A 22,400-nucleotide genomic window follows, 5' to 3' on the forward strand; every position below is an offset into this window, starting at 1 on the left:
CCACACCTCCACTCAGCTCCACTTCCCCTCCAATCAACGCTACAACTTTCCACTCTACGCCGATAATTTCTACTCCATGCCAGTAACTTCTACGCCACGCCAATAACTCATACTCTACGCCAATACCTTCTACTCCACGCCATTACCTTCTACTCCACGCCAATAACTTCTACTCCACGCAGATAACATCTACTCCACGCCGATACCTTCCACTCCACGCCAATAACTTCCACTCCACGCGCACCAGTCTTCTAAAAAATTTACGATTCCACACTGCTAGCCCCCACTCCGCACACACCATTTTCTAAAATTCCTTAAAAAAAAAATCTATAACCCATTACCAATACCTTCCACTAAACGCGCAAGTCTCTTGAAAATCACAGCTCCACACCATTAATTTCCACTCCAAGCGTATCAGTCTTCTAAAAAAAATAATCCACAACTCCAAACCGCAAACTTCTACTGTACTCCACTCCACCAGTCTTCTTATGTCCATTTCGCCAACTCTTATACATAATATCAGATAAGTTTGTTGAACTCGGAAGAGAACATCGTTGAGACAGAGTGTTCATTACCTTGTGTATCGTAACAGTGTAAGTCGATAGCTATGTCCCAAATCGCACAAGAGTTGGCCTATTTTCCACCCATTCACTTCAAAATACCTCCGCTTCTCCAGGTAGCAGCCTCTAGATTCCGTTCATTTTCAACACTCTTCAGTAGCCACATTATACCATACTACTCCAATTTACTGTGTCTGCCTTCTACCATGTGAATCTGTGACTTGAAATCAGTTCCTCTAACATTCTTTTGGCCTATACTAACCCTACGTTAAGCCCTACATTATTCAGCCCTTACATCTTTGCACCAACAGTCTATACCGATCCGGAAACAATCACCCCAACTTACTCTTTATGCACAGTATCGCTCTGACTCTAACGTGATAAATATCCCTAACCTCTTTCAGCTCAGTTGATGGACAGGTGTAGTCAGAATGGAGGGTCGATCTGATTAGTAACCAAGGAGACTTCATGGTACCTTAGTACTACGACTCATCGCATTTCATGGAACCATGATTGTGAATTCAGGTTATGGGAATAGTTTTGATACGTAACTAAGAGAGTACGGTATATTAACCCTTCAAAGTTGTGCTAATTTTATTCTTGATACACCAATACTCTACGCATGCAATGCCGGAAACGGATGCAACAGCTCTAGTTAAAATCAACGTGAAAACAAAAGAGTTCATCGACTTCTTATTCGCAAATAGTCTACACTGATCTGAAAAACTCGACCAACTCACCCAAAGCCTATACAGTAGTCAGTTTATTTTCACCTGACAGAATTTGGTCACTCCCTTACCTAGAACATTAATTTGTGGGTCCATGAAATTCGATGTGTCTTAGTACCGGCGTTTCCCTAAGTCTCCTTGATGACAAGTCAGATCGACCCTCCAATCTACTTACGTTTGTCAATCTACTCAGCTGAAAGAGGTCTATATTACCACCAACGTTCCCTATAACTCCCCTTTTGATAGACTCACTGTCTATACTAATCAGCAAAACTCCGCATTCTTGACTTCCCACCTTAAAATACACACACACACACACACACACACACACACACACACACACACACACACACACACACACACACACACAAACACACATTTCTATAATCAATCTACCACTTTATAGCTCATAACTCTCTGGCTACAATACGGCACACTTAACTTCGTAAAATTAATGTAGCCATTACACAATCCTTCATTTCCAACAACAACAAGAATAATTCTCTTTAATATTTTTCCTTAGACACCCACCTTTATTAGCAACTCATCACTGTATCACTGATTAACACTAGCACAAATACGACACTTACATCTCCCGTGAAAATAAAGGTCCATTACACAGCTCTTTTACCTGTAGCAGCAGTAATAGCTTTCACAATATTTCCTCTTGGCTTTGACTCCTCGCTTTAACCTAACCTTTTCTTACATTCTTAGTAGCTACCTATAGTTCATTCCAAATTAGAAATACTCTCGACCACAGCTCATACCCTAACACACCTACCCATACTACCTCACACTATCACCTGCAGCTATAACTCTAATTGGAATGGGCTATAGTTACAGGTATTAGAGCGAGTGTGAAGGAATAGAGGCAGGGGTGGCAGGGGTGGAAAAGTGTGAATCGGGACGAGTGTTAATTCTCATTTGGATGGACTTTACTTGAGGCTTTACAAGATGTTAATATTTCTTGATTAACGCACAATGGTAATAGATTAAGCTTGTCAAATGCTCGCCCATGGATTCTTCCCCCAACTCCAGTTCTTAATGTACGTGTCTGCTCTAGTCAGCTCGTTTTCACCTGACGGAACTGGGCCACTCCCACAACTTGAATACTAAGTTATGGTTTCATGAAATTCGATGAGCCTTAGTACTGAGCCAGGATTGAGTCTCCTTGGTTATTTGTCAAATCGGCCCTCCAATCTGGCTACCCTTGGCCATTAATTGGGAAACAGGTTAGGGATCTCTGTCAGGTTAAAACAAACACCCTATAGGCTATGGAGTCGGGCATTTATTTAAATTTCAGATAATCTATTTTGTAACAGGCTGGATTGAAGAGTGTATAATCCTTTTATATATTAAATTCTCCGGCTGAGTGCAAGAAGGGACGATGCAAAACAAACAAACAAACAAACAAAATCCAATATTGAGTTTGAACCAAGAAACACCGTCTCAAATGAGGCATTTTCTGTGGTAAAAAGGCCAGTCTCTGTCCCCGTAGGCTGAATGAACAGTACACAGTTTGCTGGCTTACGTCAGTTCAAGCCAAGGGGATTTTTAAATTTCGTTCGCTGCTGAAAAATTAGGTTTTGGACAATGGCCTTTCTTGCACTCTGCTGGTGAACTGTGCTCGTGTGTACTCTAGTCAGGAATGCATTTGTCAAGTAGGTGTTCCAACAGATATAGTTTTCTATCATTTTATGCTATATTTTTGATGAGACTAAAGTGAAATTACTGGTAAACGCCATGTCAAGGATTTTTCGAGAGCAGATTAAGAATACTAATATTTTATGCTAAGTATGCAAGGCTGGTACAGTATCAAACATGCAATAACTTCTGCGGCAACATCGCTAGCGACAGTAACGAAATCGTTCAACAACTGTGCGCAGTTTGTATATAGTGAGGGTGTTACTGCAGTCTGGAATGTGAAAATATATAGGGTGTGAAAGTAATCTGCAAACGTAGCCTGCTCTATGATGTTACTTTTAGAAAGATAACTAACATGAACTTGACCAATGTTTTTTTTTAATACAAAGATGATGTATAGTGCCGAGCTACCTGTATGTAGAACTGTATTCCCTATCCCTTTACATGCCACCTGTGACACAGACATGAACACTGATTCACATCTTTGTCGTAGTTATGATCAGGTTTTGCCGGAAGGGAAAAGATTCTTGGGTTTCAGGAAACCATCTGGTTTATCATTCAGTGTAGGGTCACCTATAGGTAGCACAACACTGAGTGAGTGGATAATGGATGTCCCCACCTACCACTTTCCCCACGTATGCCCGATCTTCAGGTGGGGAAAAATGGTGGGAATGATGATGATAATGGTGACGGTGATGGTGGTGGTGATCAAAAGAAAGGCGAATACAAAATCTTCCCACACTGCTTGTTATTGCTCCAAAAACACATCTTAGTTTACGACAGAGGGGAAAAAATATCGTAAGTTATGTTGTGAATGCTAGCCATAACTTCCTCTCCCCTGGCCAGTGTTTGCCTTCAGGTGTTAACCATGAGGGGAGGCATGATTGTTTACACACTTACAAACGCACTTCAACATCACTTCTTCACCTCATTACTGCTTTTCAACACACCCTCAGAGTTAAGGCTCCACACATCCTATAGTCAAATTTTCCAAGCTTAACTGAGGACCAAAATTATCACAGTCTACAGAGAAGTTAATCCTTTCACTGGAATTAGAAGACCTGAAAGTACTTTATTTAACTATGCGAAACCTTTCCTGGTCAAAGGGTTAAATGTTGTAGTGTACAGCCAGTTAAAGGATAAACAGTAACCTGGCAACAGTAAAATTCGACGGACGATCTTGAAGTGCATCTGGCGGGCTTTCACGTGGTAGGAATGCGTTTACGTTCCAATAACTTCAATAGCTAGTTCCGTAGGTAGTAGAGGAGTAGCCTAATATACCCGTGTGTCAGTTTTTTGGATAACTGTGTGGTGGTGTGTGACAGTGGGTGCTGGCGCTATATGCAGCAGGCACAACTCGTGACTTTACGCTAAGTATAGTGTGTAATTCTTGGCTCATTGCATGACGGGGCATTACCCATGTATTAGAACTCTCAGCCAGTGACGTAAAGCACTCACTAATTGTCTGCCGGCAGCTGTCATGCATATAATATGTTATTCACTGAACAATATTTGTTTTATTAATAGATATTTATTTACTTCATACTATTGTATGACTTGAATCGTATGTGATGGCTCATATGGCTTGGGGCCGTATATATAGTCACTTCGAGATTTCCTAACACTTCTTTCTCAGCGACTAATTTTGCTTATTACATCTGTTTTTATCCTCTTGTACGTTACTGCCGATACAAGAAACACACAAGTAACAAAAGAAAAATAAGGTGTAATATGCATAATAAATCGCTAAGGATGAGGTGTTACGAAGCCTCCAAGCCACTTAGTATACGGGCCTTGGTGTACCGCACTCAGCTTGGCCTGACTTGCGCTGCTTCAGTGATAACGGCCATATTAACGGTATACAAGGTGGTCATGGAAAAGTGTGCCAGACTTCACGAGGTTACCCTTCGACTAATTTTGAGACGTACTATTACCATGGGTCCAATTCTCATCCGTTATGCAGCTACAATTACTGGTGACCTATGGGCAAAAATGGCCTCCTTCATATGCATAAGAGCAGAGCCGGATTTAGATGTATGGGGGCCTTGGGGCACATCATCTTATGTAAGACCCCCTAACAGACTAACAGGTTGTACATCTAAAGATGTGAAACAAAAGGCTAGGGGTCCTGGGATTTGCGGAAATTCCCCTTTTGTGTGAGGAATCCTGAGCTATAACCCCACAAGCCACCCTTTAAACCTGGCCTAAATGTGAGCTGAGAATAACCTCCCGGAGTTTGCCAGTTTCCCCATGACACTCTGTATACTAATAGGAGGTCAAGTTCAGTTTGCTTGCTATATCAGTAGTGGTGTAAATTGAACTACCGGCGTGTTGAGGTGGTGGTCTTGCCGTGGTGGCCGGTTGAGCAGGATGATGGTTGTGTTTAGTGTTAACTCAAAGTAAGAGTGTCCATGTGTAATAAAATTTGTATGCGTATTGGAGTTATATTTAACAAGTCGTACTTACTGATATATATAAATATGGTGTTTACATTTAAACCGATTGACTATTACAATGATGGAGAGAATGTAACCCTGTGGATGGAGGGAATGTCTTACTATCCACATATAAAGGTACTATTGATATATCTGAAGCTTACCAGTGAGCAGCAATAACTGGTACTGTGTTAATCAATCTGTAAAAGGCTTGTATTCTAAGTGGCTTTGGAGATGTGCCAACACCTTTTCCTCAGCGATTCATTCTGTACACAATACTACACTTCAATATCCTCCTGTATCTTATTTATGAAAATTATGTCGATATTAAAACGATATAATTAATATACGAAAGAAACTTAATGTGTAGCATACACAATAAATCGCCAAGGAAGGAGTGCCAAGAAGTCGTCTATGCTACCCAGAATACGGCCCAAAATGTGATAACAGTTATTTACTACATCGTTACACTTTGTCAGCTGAGATGCCTAACCACAGTTCGTATTTCACCCAGTACCTTTTAACTCTTCTTCATATAATGCTCATGATACAAGAATTCGTCTGCGACAAACATGCCCCGCCGAAAAATGCAAAATGGGAACTACGACAAAAGCCTGGCAACAGTTACTTCAGTGTTTACAACTAAAGGATAATTTAACCTGGGACTTGTCGAAGTAAACAGTAAGTTAGGCCAAAAAATGCAATGAATATATATGAAGGGTAACGTAATCTGCTGTACATTCACCTTTAATAAATAACAATATATTTACCACCAGTACCTTCAAAAGTCAGACAGATTTTTTTTTCTTTTTTTAATGTGCAAATATCAACATGAACCACTTAAACTGTGCCTGCATTCACAGATTCTTGTGCGGGAAGAAATCTTGGAGAAAAATAATCGGAAAGATTTTTCCAGTTTGTGACTGCTGATTTATTAATGACGCGGATGTAAGTGATCAAGTTACACCGTGAAGTACACTCAAGAGCTGAAGTTTTTACCCACCCCTGGCTGCAAATAAGTTGAAGCCCAGGTTGCTTAGCATCTATCGTTGAAGCCCAGGTTGCTTAGCATCTATCGCCAAACAATAATTACTGCACAGTCTCCGCCAATCCCGCGTTAGCAGACTTCAAGTTCGAGTAATGTGGCATCGCTGTATTTGTTTATATTCACTTGGATATAGCGACGTGGCAGAACTGTGTTTATATTCACCTGACAGAGTGACGTGGCTGAGCTGTTTCTTTATATTCGACTGGATGAAGCTCTTTACAGAAGTTATATTATGGCATCTAGGTAACTAAGAAATTACCGAACAAAGTTGGTGGATTTGCAGATACTGACAGAAATTAGAAGCCTGTCTGCTGAAACGAGGCATTGGAAACGCGGAAATTATCTCCCAGGTCAAAGAATTAATTTGCCATAACTACTGCACTACCGTAAGTTTCTGATATATAAGCTTTATAATATTGATATGCGAGCAGTGTGAGTCGGTATGTGACATAACTAAGGTATGAGTGGGTAGTGGGTATGTCTAATAAATAATTACCTACTCGGAGGTAATACAGGATGTGTAAACTGCATTTGTTCAAACGTTGCTTTATGTAATTTGATAGTTACTGAATTTGTATTTCTCATGATATATAAATAATCTCCTAATATTGTTCGTTTCATTCTCCCTGCAAACCTGTATAAATAAAATAGTGGCTGTAACAATATCCACAGCTGTTGGTATTGCTCAAGAATACATATTGGGAATTCATGGGCCAGTATGCTCACTGGTTAAGGAAGCTCACTAACACCTTTTATTACGCGACTTGTTTTGCTTATTATGCCTTACTGTCCTGTTGCGTTACACAGAACATTTCAGTTTCGTCATACTCCGCATAAATAACGTACAAAAGGATATTAACCAGCCATATCCCAAAATAAATCGCTAAGGAAGAGGTGTTAGGAACCTTCCTTACCCGACGAGAATACGACCCAAGGATTTATCTTATTTAACATTCTCAACTGGCATCACTGAAGGCTGTACAGTGTGTTTCAACCTGATGGAACTGAGCAATTAACTTGAATACTTAGTCGTGGTTGTCTGAAATGCGATGAACTTAGTCATAAGGTAGAAATGAGACTCGTTGGTTACTAGTTAAACCATACCTTCAATCTGATTACACCTGGCCTTCAACTAAGTCGAAAGGGGAAGGATCTTCAAGTCAGAACTAAAATTTCCCGCCAAAATAAGTTTCCTAATCGTATTACTCACTCAATCACTTGAGGTAAACGCCGCGGGGTACATAACTCCACTCACCCTCCAACGGGACACACCGGGGCTCCTCTTTGCAAACCTCCAGGCAGCAGCTTTTCCCCCCACCCCTCAAGTATCTCCTGACGAAAATGCTAAAGTCAAGAGTTTTGCAATCTCCCCCTAGGTCTCCTCCACCTTGGATTGTCGAGATATCACCCTACGAGCAGATCAACCTCTGGGAAATGCGCAACGTCCCTAGAAAATTGGAGTTAGCGTTCACGTATTATGTGGGTAACAGGAAGTAATAGCTCCCTGTGCACCCGGTCATACTAGTGATACTCCAGTGTCGGCACAATGGAAAGTGGCATCAGGCCCAAAGGAATCGGGAAGGTAAGATGCAATTTTTTCTTCACAGTTTGTAACATATAGGAGGAAACAAGAGGAAAAACGGACAATAAAGTGGAGTTCCTGGTGACTAGTGCCTATACTCGATTTATTTTAACTTGGCCTACGGTCGTCATCTCTCCATCCTCAGTGCTCAGCTGTAATAAGAGCTAACATTATAATACGATGTACTAACAAACAGGTGCTATGGAAAGGATGTGGCACCATATTGCTTTGTGTGTGTGTGTGTGTGTGTGTGTGTGTCATTGACCTACGTGAAATAAACTACAAAACGACAAAAATCTGGCCCTATTTAGTCTGAAAGACCTATAGGAAATATGGGAATAGACAGGGACGCAAAAGACTGCAATTAAAATGTACCTTCACCACTAATATATATCTTCCTCATATTTGCCTGAAAATGTGTGAATATCTGAGTGGAATATTTCACTGGGCACGCTGTTGATAGTTCTCCCCTTTTCATACTTTCCCTTCCATCTTTTTGGATCCTGCGTCACCTTACATTTTTAGGGAGGAAAGGGGGTCAGGGTTGTGATGCTGATGAAGACGATAATTATGTAAACCTACATCTCCGAATAACTTGACCTCCTTCTGCCGTGTGTGTGTGTGTGTGTGTGTGTGTGTGTGTGTGTGTGTGTGTAATTCACCGGGTCGGTCAGGATCACTTGATGGTCGTGATCGTCAGCTTTTACCCTCCCGGAAGGGAGCTGAGAGCTCATAGTGTCCGATCTAAGGGCAAGGCTGTGACCTTCACACACGCACACACCCGTCCCCTTGCTCAAGGGGGACAGTAACCACCCACTTCGTCAGTGAAACTTTTCGCAACCTGAGCGAGGCGCGACCTCCAGTCCACCAGTTGGCAAGCGAGAACGTTACCACTGCACCAGCGAGCGGTGTGTGTGTGTTCTTACCTTACCTAATTGTTCTTACCTAATTGTATCTTTACAGGAATGAGTCAAGCTCGTACTGTCCCGTGTCTTAAACCATATTTATCGTACATATCCTTAAATTTGTGAATTGTTTTGGCACACACTATTTCATTCGGTAGTGCATTCCATTGATCAATTGCTCTGTTTGGGAAACTGAATTTCCTTACGTCTTTATCACCTCTCTTCTTATGCGGTTTTTTGCAGTGTCCTCTTGCTGATGCTTCTCCATATGTTAAGTAATCATTTATGTCTATTTTCTCCTTTCCTGATATGCACTTATATAGCATTATCATGTCACCTCTTTTCCTTCTCTCCTGTAGTGTTGGTAGATTCAGTTTATTTAGTCTTTCTTCGTAGCTTAGGTCCCTTAAGCTTGGTATCCATCTTGTAGCGGCCCTTTGAACTTTTTCGATCTTGTCTATATGCTTTTTGAGATGAGGACTCCAGACTACTGATGCATATTCCAGGGCTGGTCTAATGAATGATGTTATTATCCTTCTTAGCATGTCTTCATTTATGTATGTGAATGCTATTCTCATATTTGCAAGCAGTGTATACATGTTCCGTACCTTCTCACTGATGTGGTCAGCCGGAGATAGTCTGTTATTGATAATCACACCTAGGTCTTTCTCTCTTTCTGATGTGTATAGGGTTTTATTTCCAAACTTATAATCCCAATCAGGTCTTTTTCCACTTTTACCAAACTTGATTACATGACACTTGTCCACACTGAATTCCATTTGCCATGTACTACTCCATTCATGAAGTTTATTCTTCTTGTAGCTCTTTACATGAGTCTGTGTTAGTAATTCTCCTTTGTATTTTTGCATCATCTGCAAACATATTCAGATAGCTCTCATTTCCAGTGTTACTGTTTATATCATTTATATACACTAAAACATGATTGGTGCCAGCACTGAACCCTGTGGTACTCCACTAGTCACTTCTTTCCATGATGAATAGTTTCCTCTTAGTACTGTCCTCATTTTTTTTTTTTATGAGAAAGTCTTGCATCCAACAAAACAGTTTGCCTCGAATTCCTCCTTGATGGTACAGTTTCCATAAAAGTCTCTGGTGTGGTACTGTGTCAAAAGCTTTCTTGAAATCTAAATAGATACTGTCCACCCATCCTTCCCTTTCCTGTACTGTGTTTGTTAATCTGTCATAGCAGCTCAACAGATTAGTAACACATGATTTTCCTTTTCTGAAACCAAACTGTCTTTCTGTTATCATACTGTGTTCTTCTAGATGATTTACCCAAGCTTTTCTTATAAGTTTTTCTAATACCTTGCTTACAACACTGGTCAGTGATACTGGTCGGCAGTTGAGTGGATTTTATCTATTTCCTTTCTTGAATAAGGGGACAATATTTGCTTTTTTCCAAATATCAGGTAGTTTACCTTGACTCAAGGATTTCTTGAAAATTAAAAATAATGGTTTACTTAACTCCTTTGCACATTCTCGTAATACCCAACATGAAATTTCATCAGGACCACTTGCTTTTCCTCTGTCTAATCTACTTAACTCCTCCTGTATTACTTTTTCTGCTATTTGTATATCTGGTAGTATGTGTGGACATGCGTGTTCCACATAGTCCCTCTCAAAATTTTTTTCTTCTTTAAAAACTAATTGGAAATTTTTATTTAGTGCTTCACAAATATCTCTCTCTTGTGTATAAGTGATTCCCTCGTCCGTAATGGATTGTATTATATCTTTTACTTTGGTTTTGCTTCTGATATAGCTGTAAAACAGCTTTGGTTGATCACTACTGTTATGTATTATATCCTCCTCAAACTGTTTTTGGGCTTCCTTCCTTATTCTTGTATAGTCGTTTCTTGCCTGTTTGTAATTATTATACGCCCTTTCACTATTGTGTCTTCTGTATCTATTCCACAACAAATCTCTTCTTTCTTTTGATTTTTTACATTCTGTATTGAACCATTTCTGTATTTTCTTATCTGCTTCTTTGTGCTGTGGGATGTACTTCTGGACTCCTATTTCATAAAATTCACAAAAATTTTTATATACAGCATTTAAATCTTGTCCTCTAAGCTCATTTTCCCAATCAACTTCTAAGAAATACTTCTTTAGGTCTTGATAATTTCCCTTTTTATAGTTTAGGCTCTTTTTGTAACTGTCATTGCTGTTTACTATGTCATATGCTATCCTGAAGTTATAATTTAGTACTGCATGATCGCTTTTGCCGAGTGGAGGGTGATATATTAAACTGTCAATATCATTTTCTTGCCTAGTAAATATTAGATCTAGAACTGAAGGTACATCAAGTCATCTTTTTCTGGTGGTTTCCCTCACATGTTGCGTTAAGAAAAACTCTTGTACGAGATCCAGGAGCTTTTGGTCCCAACAGCTTTCTTGGCTATTTATATCTAGAGTATTCCAATTTATATTTGTATTGAAGTCCCCAGTTAGTAAATTCTTTCCGATTTCTCTTCCATTTTATGTAGCAATGATCTTATACTCTGAATTGTACTCTCTGCCAGGTCCTCATATTCGTCTCTTTCCCATGTGTTTGATCTGGGTGGCATGTACAAATTGGATACAATTACTTTACCTTCAGATGTGTCGATCTCTACTGCAATCAGTTCTACTTGTGATGGTATATCTAGTTTTATTTCCTTGACTTTTAGATTTTTCTTAGTTAATATTATAATTCCTCCTCCTTTTTTTACATTTCTGTCTCTTCTCCATATACTGTATTCCTCTAAGTTTAGTAGGCTATGTCATTGGATATCCTTGGTGTTAATTTTGTTTCAGTAAGGCATATTACTTGTGGTTCATTTTCTCTGACATAATCATTCATCTCTAGTAATTTAGATACCATTCCATCCACATTTGAGTACATCAACTTTATAATCTTGTTTATATACTTGTCATGACATGGTTCTACTACCTTGCTCCTTTTTCTTCCATCATGTTTGTGTACCATTTTCGTACCTGCAATCCTATTACTTTGTAAAAAAAAAAAAATTCTTCTTCTCCTCTTCTGATCTTCCTTCATTTTTTGTTTTTGCTTCCTCCCTTTTCTCTTTCAGTAATTCCAGTTCCTCTTGTGTTAGGCATCTTTTTATCCATACATTTTTGAACTCCTCTTTTTTCCATAAGATTCTTTGCGTTTTTTAGTATCTCTTCCACAGTGTTTACACTCTGGAAAGTCACCTTTAGAGGTCTTGTCTTGCTTTTCTCGTATTTCCCTAACCTTTTGTGTTCCTCTATGTCTTTACTACAGATTTCCTCTCATACTTCTTTCAGTAAGCTCATTACATTTGCCATCTCCTTTTTGTCTCTAGTGATTTTGTTTAGGTGGTGGCGACCATCATCCACTCACTTGATGTAGTGCCGCCTACTTCTTCCTTCACCTTTTTCACTCTTTTTCTGTGCCTGTCCTCCTCTCTTCCTATTTCTCCCATCTTTCCTGTCACTTCTTATTGCTTTTCTTTCCTTTTCAGGTGGCTTTACATTGAAGTGACAAGCCAAATGGTTTCCTGTAAGCCAAGAAACCATTTACAACGCTGGGTGGTAACCATATAACCAAACCATACGTGCTCCCTGCGTGTCAACAAGAGGGTTGGTGGAGGGTTAGTGCCCCTCCCCGTAAAACAAATAACTCAAAGTCACATGGCCACCCTGTATGGGATAATGGCGTCTGGCAATAGATAGATAGATAGATAGATTTTGTTTTTAATTTCTTCCTCTTCTATACCAGTGATTACTATTATTTATTTCTACTGAATCTCTGACTAACTTTGGATTGTTTTGGATTATTCTTTTCACTTCCTTTTTAATGCTTTTTTCCTCAACCCTTGTTTCTAAGTCTTTCTTTACTTTCACCATTTCAGCATACGTGGTTTCTACATCATTTTTGTAGCTTTGCACAGCTTCATTCACCTGTGTTATCTTCTCCTCAATATCACTGCTCTGGGCCATAAGACTGCTTGCTTGCCTAATTGTCTCTGTGTCATTTTTGAACTCTTCCATAACACTCTCGTGATTGACTACTGTACTTGCCATTTCACTCACTTTCTTCCTAAGCGTACTCAATTCCACTGTTAGTTCACTGATGGTTGTGTCTTTCTTATTGGCCTCCCTTCCTAGTTTTTCTATCTCTTCCTTTTGCAAGTGCATTTGCTTCTTTATTTCATCAATTTCATTTTTGAAAGCCATTTCTAGTTTGTGTACACGTTCAACCAGTCTATTGTGTGTCTCCACTTCAACCAGTTCTTGGTAGAAATCATCATTTTGCTTTTTACTTTTATCCCTTTTCTTTTCCAAATTTGTTTTACTGAAGTATGTATCCATTTTGTAATACTAAATGAACAGAGTATGTACTTACAGAGTATGTATACTTTCCCCGTGTTGCTGTAGTCTAAACAAACCCAGCTGACTCAGCGCATTTTTTTTTTTTTCCTCGTGGTTCTTTGTTCTGTTGAACCAGTCTTGTTTAAACTTATTATTTTTTTTTTCCTTTTAATATGAAAAATCATTTAGTCTAACCTGGTACACAGCTTGACTCATTCAAAGATACTAATTTAGGTAATTCCACTGGCCGTGTTGTTTCGGTACGGAGCGCCGATGCCGCACGTCTACCTCTGATGACTCCGTCTGTGTGTGTGTGTGTGCGAGGGTGCTTTACGCTCTAATTACTGTATCATCCACAGAGCGGCCCTAGTACTAAGGGTAACAGTCGCTGAGGGTCAGAAATAATTATGAAGTAGCAAAGTCAGCCAAGGAGGGGATGAGGGCGCGATTTGCTAAGTAATTCCTGTCTACAGCAGGATTCGAATCTACGTCGTCTAAGTCCTCACGAACAAGGGGCGGCACAGTACTAAGCATACCAAGTTCACCCCGAAAGTAGCATTCAGTTAGTTTGTTACAGTTACCCATTTCCTTCACACAATCACCTACGTTTTCTGTTAGTGCCTACCTTCATACCTTTGAGCGTATTTTCGTCGACTTAAGGTTTTCAGTCACTTCTTGGCAATTTATTTTTCACTGAACACACTGCCAACACAAAGAACCACAATGTGCAAGACAAAATTAAATGCATACATAATCAATATTAATTTACTACAAGTTATCGCCACAAATAATACCCCGACCTAGGAACACTACTGTACACAGTTCCTCTGTTTAAAAGGAAGGGTGGTAAAAAAAGAAACAGTATAATCTTGTGGGATTCGCCAGAACTGTAAGTATATCAAGGAATGTACAGTATACGGCAAGATTATAGAGAGGGTGCACTGTTTAACAGATGATATTAAAGGTAAGTGGATTTTGAAAGGGTACGCGTGCATCTTATTTAATATGAAGACAATAATTGAAAACAAAAAAAAAAGTTGCATTTACGAACCTAAAAAGACGGCTTATTATATAGCTGGCTGGGAAGATTTACAGGGTGTGTTATAACGTTCGGTATATATGATGTAGGAGGGAGTTTGTTGAGGGAAACAAATAATCCTTTCATGAGGGTAGTGGTGCATGTGTGAAGTTTGGGATGTCTGTTAATCTTAGTAATTATAAAGGTGTAAGACAAGGATGTGTTTTAACACCCTGGATGTTCAAGACCTACAGTACTGTATACAGTATACACGGATGGAGCTGTCAAGACCTTAAAGCGAGGACAGCAGCTGCAAGAACAAAATTAAAGTAAAATGTTTATTTATGGAAACTGTTAACATGCCTATATACTGACGATGCTGTTTTGATGGCAAAGTCTGAGAGCAATGTGTAAAAGGTACAGTAGTGAATGAGTGTGAGTTTGTACAATCATATCGTAAGTGCATGTTAACCAAATCAAAATATAAGCACTGTATCTGAAATGAATAATATGGCCTAACTGAGTTTGGCATGCGGTATTGCTGGGTACAAGTGGAATGCGAGATGCTTGTAGAAGCTGAACAGTTAAAAAATCTGTGGTGTATTACATAAGCATGGCAACATTGAGTATGAGGTAAAGGAAAGATCATCCCAAGGGAAAGGAGAAACTGGATAACTTGGTTGTATCTTGAAGGGTACGATATGGGTAGCCTGGAGACGAAGAGAGCTCTGCGAGAAAGTGTTTTCCGTTGTTGGTACTGGCAAGATGGATGGTGTACATAAGAGAGAAATTTATGAATGCTGTATACAGATGAAAGAATGACAGCAGCGAGATATGGTATTACTGAATGGATTAAAGACATACAATGAGATGGTTTGGTTCAAAGCATGCATATAGGATGTCCCCCAAAAAATAAATAATTGAAAATAAGACAAGGCAATGTTACAAGAGGCAGATGTATAAGCGAAACACCCAATGAGGGAGAATGAAGAGGAAAACGAGTGTTTGAACCTGTGATAGGTGACGACACAGTATCCCACATTATTTTTATTTTTTCCCGAGGCCACTCCACTGTTGGGTGGGTGGGTGGGGGTTCCAGGAAGGAGCAGTACGTCGGGAATTATATATATATATATATATATATATATATATATATATATATATATATATATATATATATATATATATATATATAAAGGATTGCGTGTATACTGTGTAGTCTTTCCTCGTCCCTTCCTCATCCCCCTCCCCCTTCCAAGTTTTATTTTCTCTTCAGAAGCGCTATTACAAAGAGCACATTATCTGGGTTTGGGTGAGTTTCCAGAACAAAAATAAGGAGTTACCTTTACAGAGGCGCTTAGCAATATCTTGAAAAGCACCGAGGCGCTGACTGAGGTTATTTTTCATATGCACTCGTTCAATTACATATTTTAGCAGTAACATAATATGCAACAAATAAGTACTGTGCAACAGTCAGGGCAGTAATAATAATAATAATAATAATAATAAAAAAAAAACTAGTGGATAGGCTATTACTGTATTCTTGCTATCTACAGACAATTCTGCTTACCTCAGGGGAGATTTCTTGAACTGAAAGGCTTAATGAAAGTTACATGTACTTCTCTAGGCCGAAAAAGCGTTCCTCAGCAGAGTAAACCATTTGAGGATAACCAAAATGAAATGGAAAACACGTCTTCACGTTGATGGGGTTAAAATGTGCGGGACATCGCAGGCAGAGAATACTAGGTTATGTGTATTATTGTGAGCACAAAAAAATTAACAATAACCTAAATAATCACACTCATCATAAGTATCGATCCTCATCTCGTGGCACATATATTATTTATTCAAAAGCAGGACATGAAATTTATAGCGTCAGTTTTCAATACTTTTAACCCAGCGGTGTGCGAGGTGTTGTGATGAAGGCGACTGACCCCAAGCATATATCAATTTCCCCGTAAGTTACCCACCTAAGCTGATATACACATCTAAATCCATGCCGGTGATTAGGATTCACTATATATATGAAGCTATGAGCACTGAAATGTAAAATACTGAGGCTGGAACGTGACAATTTGGCAGAAGAGGAGCAAGTGAGATGGCGATTCTCCCACAATTGTTTGCGGTTAGAGCGGGTGAAAGAGAGAGGGGCGTCACTTTAACACCCACCACAACCCTACGCCGGTTTTATCACGCCTCCCAAAGTAATATGTTGAATTTCGACGTAAGAGTACTAAGGGGAGGGTAAAAGTACAGGTGTGAAGCTGTCTGTAAAGGTAAAATAATCACAGGTGAATGTTACCTGGTCAGACGCTTGGGTTGTGGGTTGTGTGAACTACTAAAATTTCGGTACAGATTGTTGTAATAATGGTTACTCACATCTCTGCTGCTGCTCTTTTTCATCTGGTTGTATAATCTGCAAAAAAATGAGAGATTAAGTTAATAAAATCACTCACAGCCATTTAATCAGGAATAGGTAATTACAGCCTAAAATAATTTAATTTTGTTTTCAGAAAAAATGGAAGCAGAGGTATTAGCACTCAAGTGGAACAACCATCAGAGCATATTTTATCAAATAATCAGTGGATTAAGAACCAAGGTAAGCATTTCATCTCTGTCTAAAGCCAGGAGCCAAAATCCCGTAAAGGGTGGCTGTTTGAGTTAGTTGTTTCATGGGAAGGGGCACTAACCCTCCACCAACCCACCTGCTGACACTTAAGGAACATGAATGGGTTGGTTATGTGGTTACCACCCAGTATTGTAAATGGTTTCCTGTCTTAAATGAAACTATTAGGTTTGTCACTCAATGTAAAGCCACCTGAAAAGGAAAGAAGAGTAATAAAAAGTGACAGGAAAGATGGGAGAAATAGGAAGAGAGGAGGGCAGACAAAGAAAAATAATGATAAAGGAGAAGGAAGAAGTAAGTAACACTATATCATGTTTGTGGATGATGGTCGCTACCACCTCCTCACATAGTTAAAATATCAATTGATTATACTTTAGGGTATGGGTATATCATGCTACTGATATGACAAGGAAGGTTGGTCCATTTCTTGCATACTGCTTGCCACCAGCCTGAGTTATCATGTCCTGTGGTGATGGCTCAGACAGCATTACTGATGTTTATCCTGCATCTTATGCCTCCCGTATTCCATTTCATGCTTTGCTTTTTTATGTCCGTCAACTGCATGGTTTAATAAAAAGTTTACAAAGGAGCCAAAATGTCCAAGCTTCTCCCACCAGCTGACTAAACTGCCCTGCAACACACAAGATGGATGGTGCAATATATTGACCACCTTGTACTGTACTTTGCATATGTTCCGTCAGTCTTGTCAATGCCTTAACCCCTTTCCAGGAACTCTTCCATAGGGGATGGTCATAACAAGAAGTCCAAAAAGTCTTTAGGCTACTCTGTCCTCTGTCTTGGTCATCCCTTGTGAAATTATTGAAAGGGAGCTTTGAACCTGCGAGACAAGTACAGTATATAAATAATCATCTTCATCATCCAGACCTCTTTTCCCACTTAAGGATGGGGGAGAGGAAGGGCCCAGAGATCAAGAAAAAACCTTACATAAATACGTAAACAGACTATTTCTTTTTTATTTCAGCACCATAACAGACAGGTACAGTAGGCAGGTGTGTAAGCTATTTTCTTGTGTAGGTTCAGCACTATGACAGTATCTCTTTCATATGATATAACATACAGATATCTGTTTATTGTTTGTCTTAATATTTCATAACATTACTAATCTTAACTAGGTACCGGTAGTTTATTGTAGCTGATGCAAGGTGATATTTATTCAGCAAAGAAGAGGCATTCCATCCTCTAAACATTAAAGCTTGAATGTAGAAGACCTTGTGCTTCAGTTGATATATTTGGTTCAATGTAGCCTTCCTCTTAAACAGTTACTGTATATGTTGCTCATATTGTGAAGTACAGCCAATAATAGCTAGGTTTAGTGCTTGGATTTTTTGGCATAGGTTAAGGTTCTTCCTTTGTCTCAGCTCTCCTAAAAATACCTATACTCTTTCAGGGTAGCTACACTGATGTGACCCTGGCATGTGATGGCAAATTTTATCCCGTCCACAAGTTGGTTCTGTCCACGTGTAGTGAATATTTTAGTGAAATATTTGAGCGCACACCATGTAAAAACCCAGTTATTGTGTTAAAGGACATCCTGTGTCAGGATCTTGAATTTTTACTGGACTATATGTACATCGGGGAGGTCAATGTCCGGCAAAATGACCTGTCCTCGTTAATCAAGGCAGCTGAGTGTCTGAAGATAAAAGGCTTAGCAGTGCCAGATGATGACCCAAAATACCAACCAAATAGCAAGCCTCATGGGGGCAGTCGGCAGCGACATACAGATCAGCACTCGGAACGTCCGAGCCCAGCACCCAAGAGGAGGAGAACCGAGGAGAGGAGAGCCAGTAGTTCTCTCTCCCATGACCATCCTTCAAACACAATACAAGAAGAATCCAGCTCTGGGGATAGACCTCATGACACAAACTCAATCTCCCAACAAGATCAAGATAAGCAGGTACAACCTCAGCATGAAAAAGATGATGTAAGTTGAGCAGAGAGCATTGATTATGCTGTGTGCTCCTAGGTTTCCACAGTTTTATGTTTCTGTTATCATGCTACATCCAAAGCAGGTGATGGCTACTTTGAATACAGTATCTTAGTTTATTACTGGTCATACATGACCTGCTCACTCATTAAACTTCTCAGCATGAGCTTCCTATTATTGAATATTGATACTCATCTCAGGTCATTGTAATAAAGTAAGACAATGTTGTCCTGTATTTGCATTTCAGCACAAACACTACTGTACATATGGCATTCATGCATTTTATAATTTTGAACTCTTTGTAGGAACTTAACCTCGTACATTATTCAACCATTTGCTTCTCAGGAAAAAATTGCTTAACTGGAAAAGTTTGGAAGGAATGAGAGAGTGTTTTTGATCGGTGATATGAATGGTAAAGTCGGGAATGTGAAGGTGGATGGAATAGTTGGTGAATGGAGTGTGCCTGCTGAGATAGATGAGAATGGGAGTGCGTTAGTGGACATTTGTGCTGGGAGGGGGTTGGTGATAGCCAATACCCTCTTCAGGCATAAAATGATCCACAGCTATACATGGCGAATGATGAGAAGGGTGGGTGGTGAACTGAATGAAAGGAAGGCAATGATTGATTATGTGTGTGTGGATGAAAGGATGCGAAGATGTGTAATGGATGCAAGAGCTTATAGAGGTTGGGGGAGTGGACTTTCTGACCACTACTTGGTGGTAGCCAGAATTAGGATTCAAGTAAGATGGAGGAATAGAAGAAGGGAAGGACGGGAAGAAGGAGTAGTTGCAAGGAGAGTGGAAAGGTTACAAGAGGATGAGAAAAAGGCAGGGTATAAGAGAGAAGTGGAGGAACGATTGGGCAAATATGAATTGGAGCAGATGGGAGATGTGGAAGGTGTGTGTAGGATATTTACAGAAGAAATATGTGCAGCATGTGATGTGGTGTGTGGAAGGAGGAGAAGATGGAGGGGGGTGCAGGGAACAGTGGTGGAATGAAGAGGTCAGAGAGACTGTGGCACAAAAGAAGAAAGCATACAATGAATGGATGAGAAATAGGGGCGTGGAAGAAGTTGAGAGGCGGAAGAGAGAGTTATATGTAGAAAGAAAGAGAGAGGTGAAAAGATTAGTAAGAGAGAGTAAGAAGAGAGTGGATGAGGAATTTGGAAGGAATTTGAGTGTAAAGTGGAGGGACTGTAAGAAAATGTTCTGGAAAGAGGTGAAAAGAGTTAGACAGGGTGGAAGTGAAATTAGCAGGGGAGTGAAAGATAAAAATGGTAGATTACTAGTGGAGAAGGGGAAAAGTGAGCAGATGGAGAGAACACTTTAAGGAATTGTTGAACATAGAGGATGGAAGTAATGCGAGTATAAGTGGCTGGGGAATGGCTGGGAGAAGGAGGGAGGTGAGAAGACAGGAAGAAATCAGTAGGATAGAAGTTGTGGAAGGAATGAAGAAAGATAAATCGGGGAAAGCCCCAGGAATTGATAGAGTGTGTGGTGAAATGCTGAAGCATGGGGGAGAGATAGTAGCAGAATGGATGTGGAAGATGTGCAGATTGGCCTGGGAGGAAAGTAGAGTCCCGGAGGATTGGAAGTCAGGTATAATTATTCCCTTGTACAAAGGAAAAGGGGAAAAAGAAGTGTGTGGTAATCATAGGGGCATTTGTCTTAGTATAATAGGAAAAGTGTATGGTAGGATACTTATTGACAGAGTTAGAGAAAGAACAGAGAAATTAGTTGGAGAAGAACAAGGAGGCTTTAGGAAGGGAAGAGGTTGTGTAGATCAGACATTCATTCTTAGATCTTTAGTGGAAAAGTTTCTAGAGAAGGGAAAGAAGTTGTATGCAGCTTTCATGGAATTGGAGAAAGCATATGACAGGGTGGATAGACAAGGATTGTGGAAAGTGTTAAGAATATATGAGGTAGATGGGAAGTTGTTGAATGCTGTGAAGAGTATGTACGATGGTGCGAAGGCTGCAGTGCGTGTGGATGGTGAACTAAGTGAATTTTTCTCTTTGAAAGTTGGGTTGAAACAGGGTGTCATGTCTCCATGGTTGTTCAATCTGTACATGGATGGGGTAATAAAAGAGGTACAAGGTAGGGTAGTGGATGTTGGAGTGGCCCTGGTGAGAGAGGATAATGTTTGGAAACTCCCTGTACTGTTGTTTGCAGATGATACTGTGTTGTTGAGTGAAGACGAAGGGGAGCTGCAAGGCTTGGTGGATGAGTTTGGGAGAGTGTGTAAGAAACGGAATCTAAAGGTGAACGTAGGGAAGAGTAAAGTGATGGTCTTTGAGAGAGGTGAAGTCAGTGAATGTACAGCGAGGTTGGATGGTGAGGAATTGGAAAATGTGAGTACGTTTAAGTACTTGGGTAGTGTGATGAGTAAGGATGGAGGTTTGGAGGGTGCTTGAAAGGGTACATCAGGGAAGAAAGGTTGCTGGTTCTTTGAAAGCAGTGATAAGAAACAGGGAAGTGAGCATGGAAGTGAAAAAGTTACTACATGACAGTATTGTGATTCCAGCTCTAACGTATGGAAGTGAAGCTTGGACGTTGTTGGAAGGACACAAGTCAAGAGTGAGAGCAGTGGAAATGAGTTATTTAAGAGGAGTCTGTGGAGTCACATGGAGAGACAGGCTGACGAATGAGGATATAAAGGAGCGTTGTGGTGTGGATGTGGATGTGATAGAAAGCGTTATGAGGAACACACTGAGGTGGTTTGGCCATGTGGAGAGAATGGAGGGTGAAAGACTGACGAAGAGAGTGTATATGAGTGAGGTGGAGGGGGGAAGAGGGAAGGGGAGGCCGAGGATGAGCTGGAGGGATGGGGTGGAGAGGTATATGAGAGAGGGGGGTGTGAGTTGGGAGCAGGGCAGTGAAATGGCGGGGGATAGGGCGACTTGGAGGCGATTTGTTTGTGGCCACCCCAAACAGGATTGAGGCGTCTGGCAATAGATAGATAGATAGATTTGTATTAACCTTAATACTTGCTTTTGTTTTGAGTAACTTGCATATATGAAATGCATTTGGTATCATCTGGACAGTTTAGTTACTAGGTTCACTGTTACATGTAGCCTGGATCAAAATAGCTATGTGGTAGCTAATTCTTTATTATAACAGTGTTCCTTCCTTACCCATATATTGTTACAATAACTAGCAGTCTGATTCCAGTCCTGTAATACATTATCATGGCCAGTCATGCCATGTTCCTGATTTTGACTTTCTTCATCCATATTTCAGTATATTGGCTAGAAGTTAATCAATTGCATAGTTTCCAGCAGTCATTTTGCACATTAAATTAAACTGTCTGCAAATTGATGCAGGCAAAAGAATTAATTGTCTCTAAATTTGAATATGGTAACTGCATAAGTTTGCACTGATCAAAACAAAAGTGGAAAATGGAGACTATGTTTTGACACCACATGCCTTAATTTGTGTGAAAGTTTTGTAAACCATAGTTATAAGTTATGTATAGGTGAGTGAACTATTTGGTCCTTACCATGTTAGCTGTATATGTTAAAGACTCCATAATGTGGTGAGCGAACATATGAAT

At 39.9% G+C, this 22,400-nt stretch overlaps 1 protein-coding gene across 1 annotated transcript in view; it reads left to right on the forward strand.

Annotated features, from left to right (window-relative positions):
- The first annotated feature begins 16,419 nt into the window (after positions 1-16,419).
- Positions 16,420-22,400, forward strand: part of LOC145393862 (uncharacterized) — a 36,190-nt gene continuing 30,209 nt past the window's right edge. The window contains exons 1-3 of the mRNA XM_080267917.1: positions 16,420-16,520; positions 16,790-16,875; positions 18,311-18,844. Coding sequence (XP_080124043.1) covers positions 16,795-16,875; positions 18,311-18,844 — 615 coding nt within the window. The 5' untranslated portion in view covers positions 16,420-16,520; positions 16,790-16,794. The remainder of the gene's footprint in view (positions 16,521-16,789; positions 16,876-18,310; positions 18,845-22,400) is intronic.

The sequence above is a fragment of the Coenobita brevimanus genome, chromosome 25 (assembly GCF_032717465.1).
Source record: "Coenobita brevimanus isolate Jiangsu-jjx chromosome 25, ASM3271746v2, whole genome shotgun sequence".
NCBI classification, from domain to species: domain Eukaryota; kingdom Metazoa; phylum Arthropoda; class Malacostraca; order Decapoda; family Coenobitidae; genus Coenobita; species Coenobita brevimanus.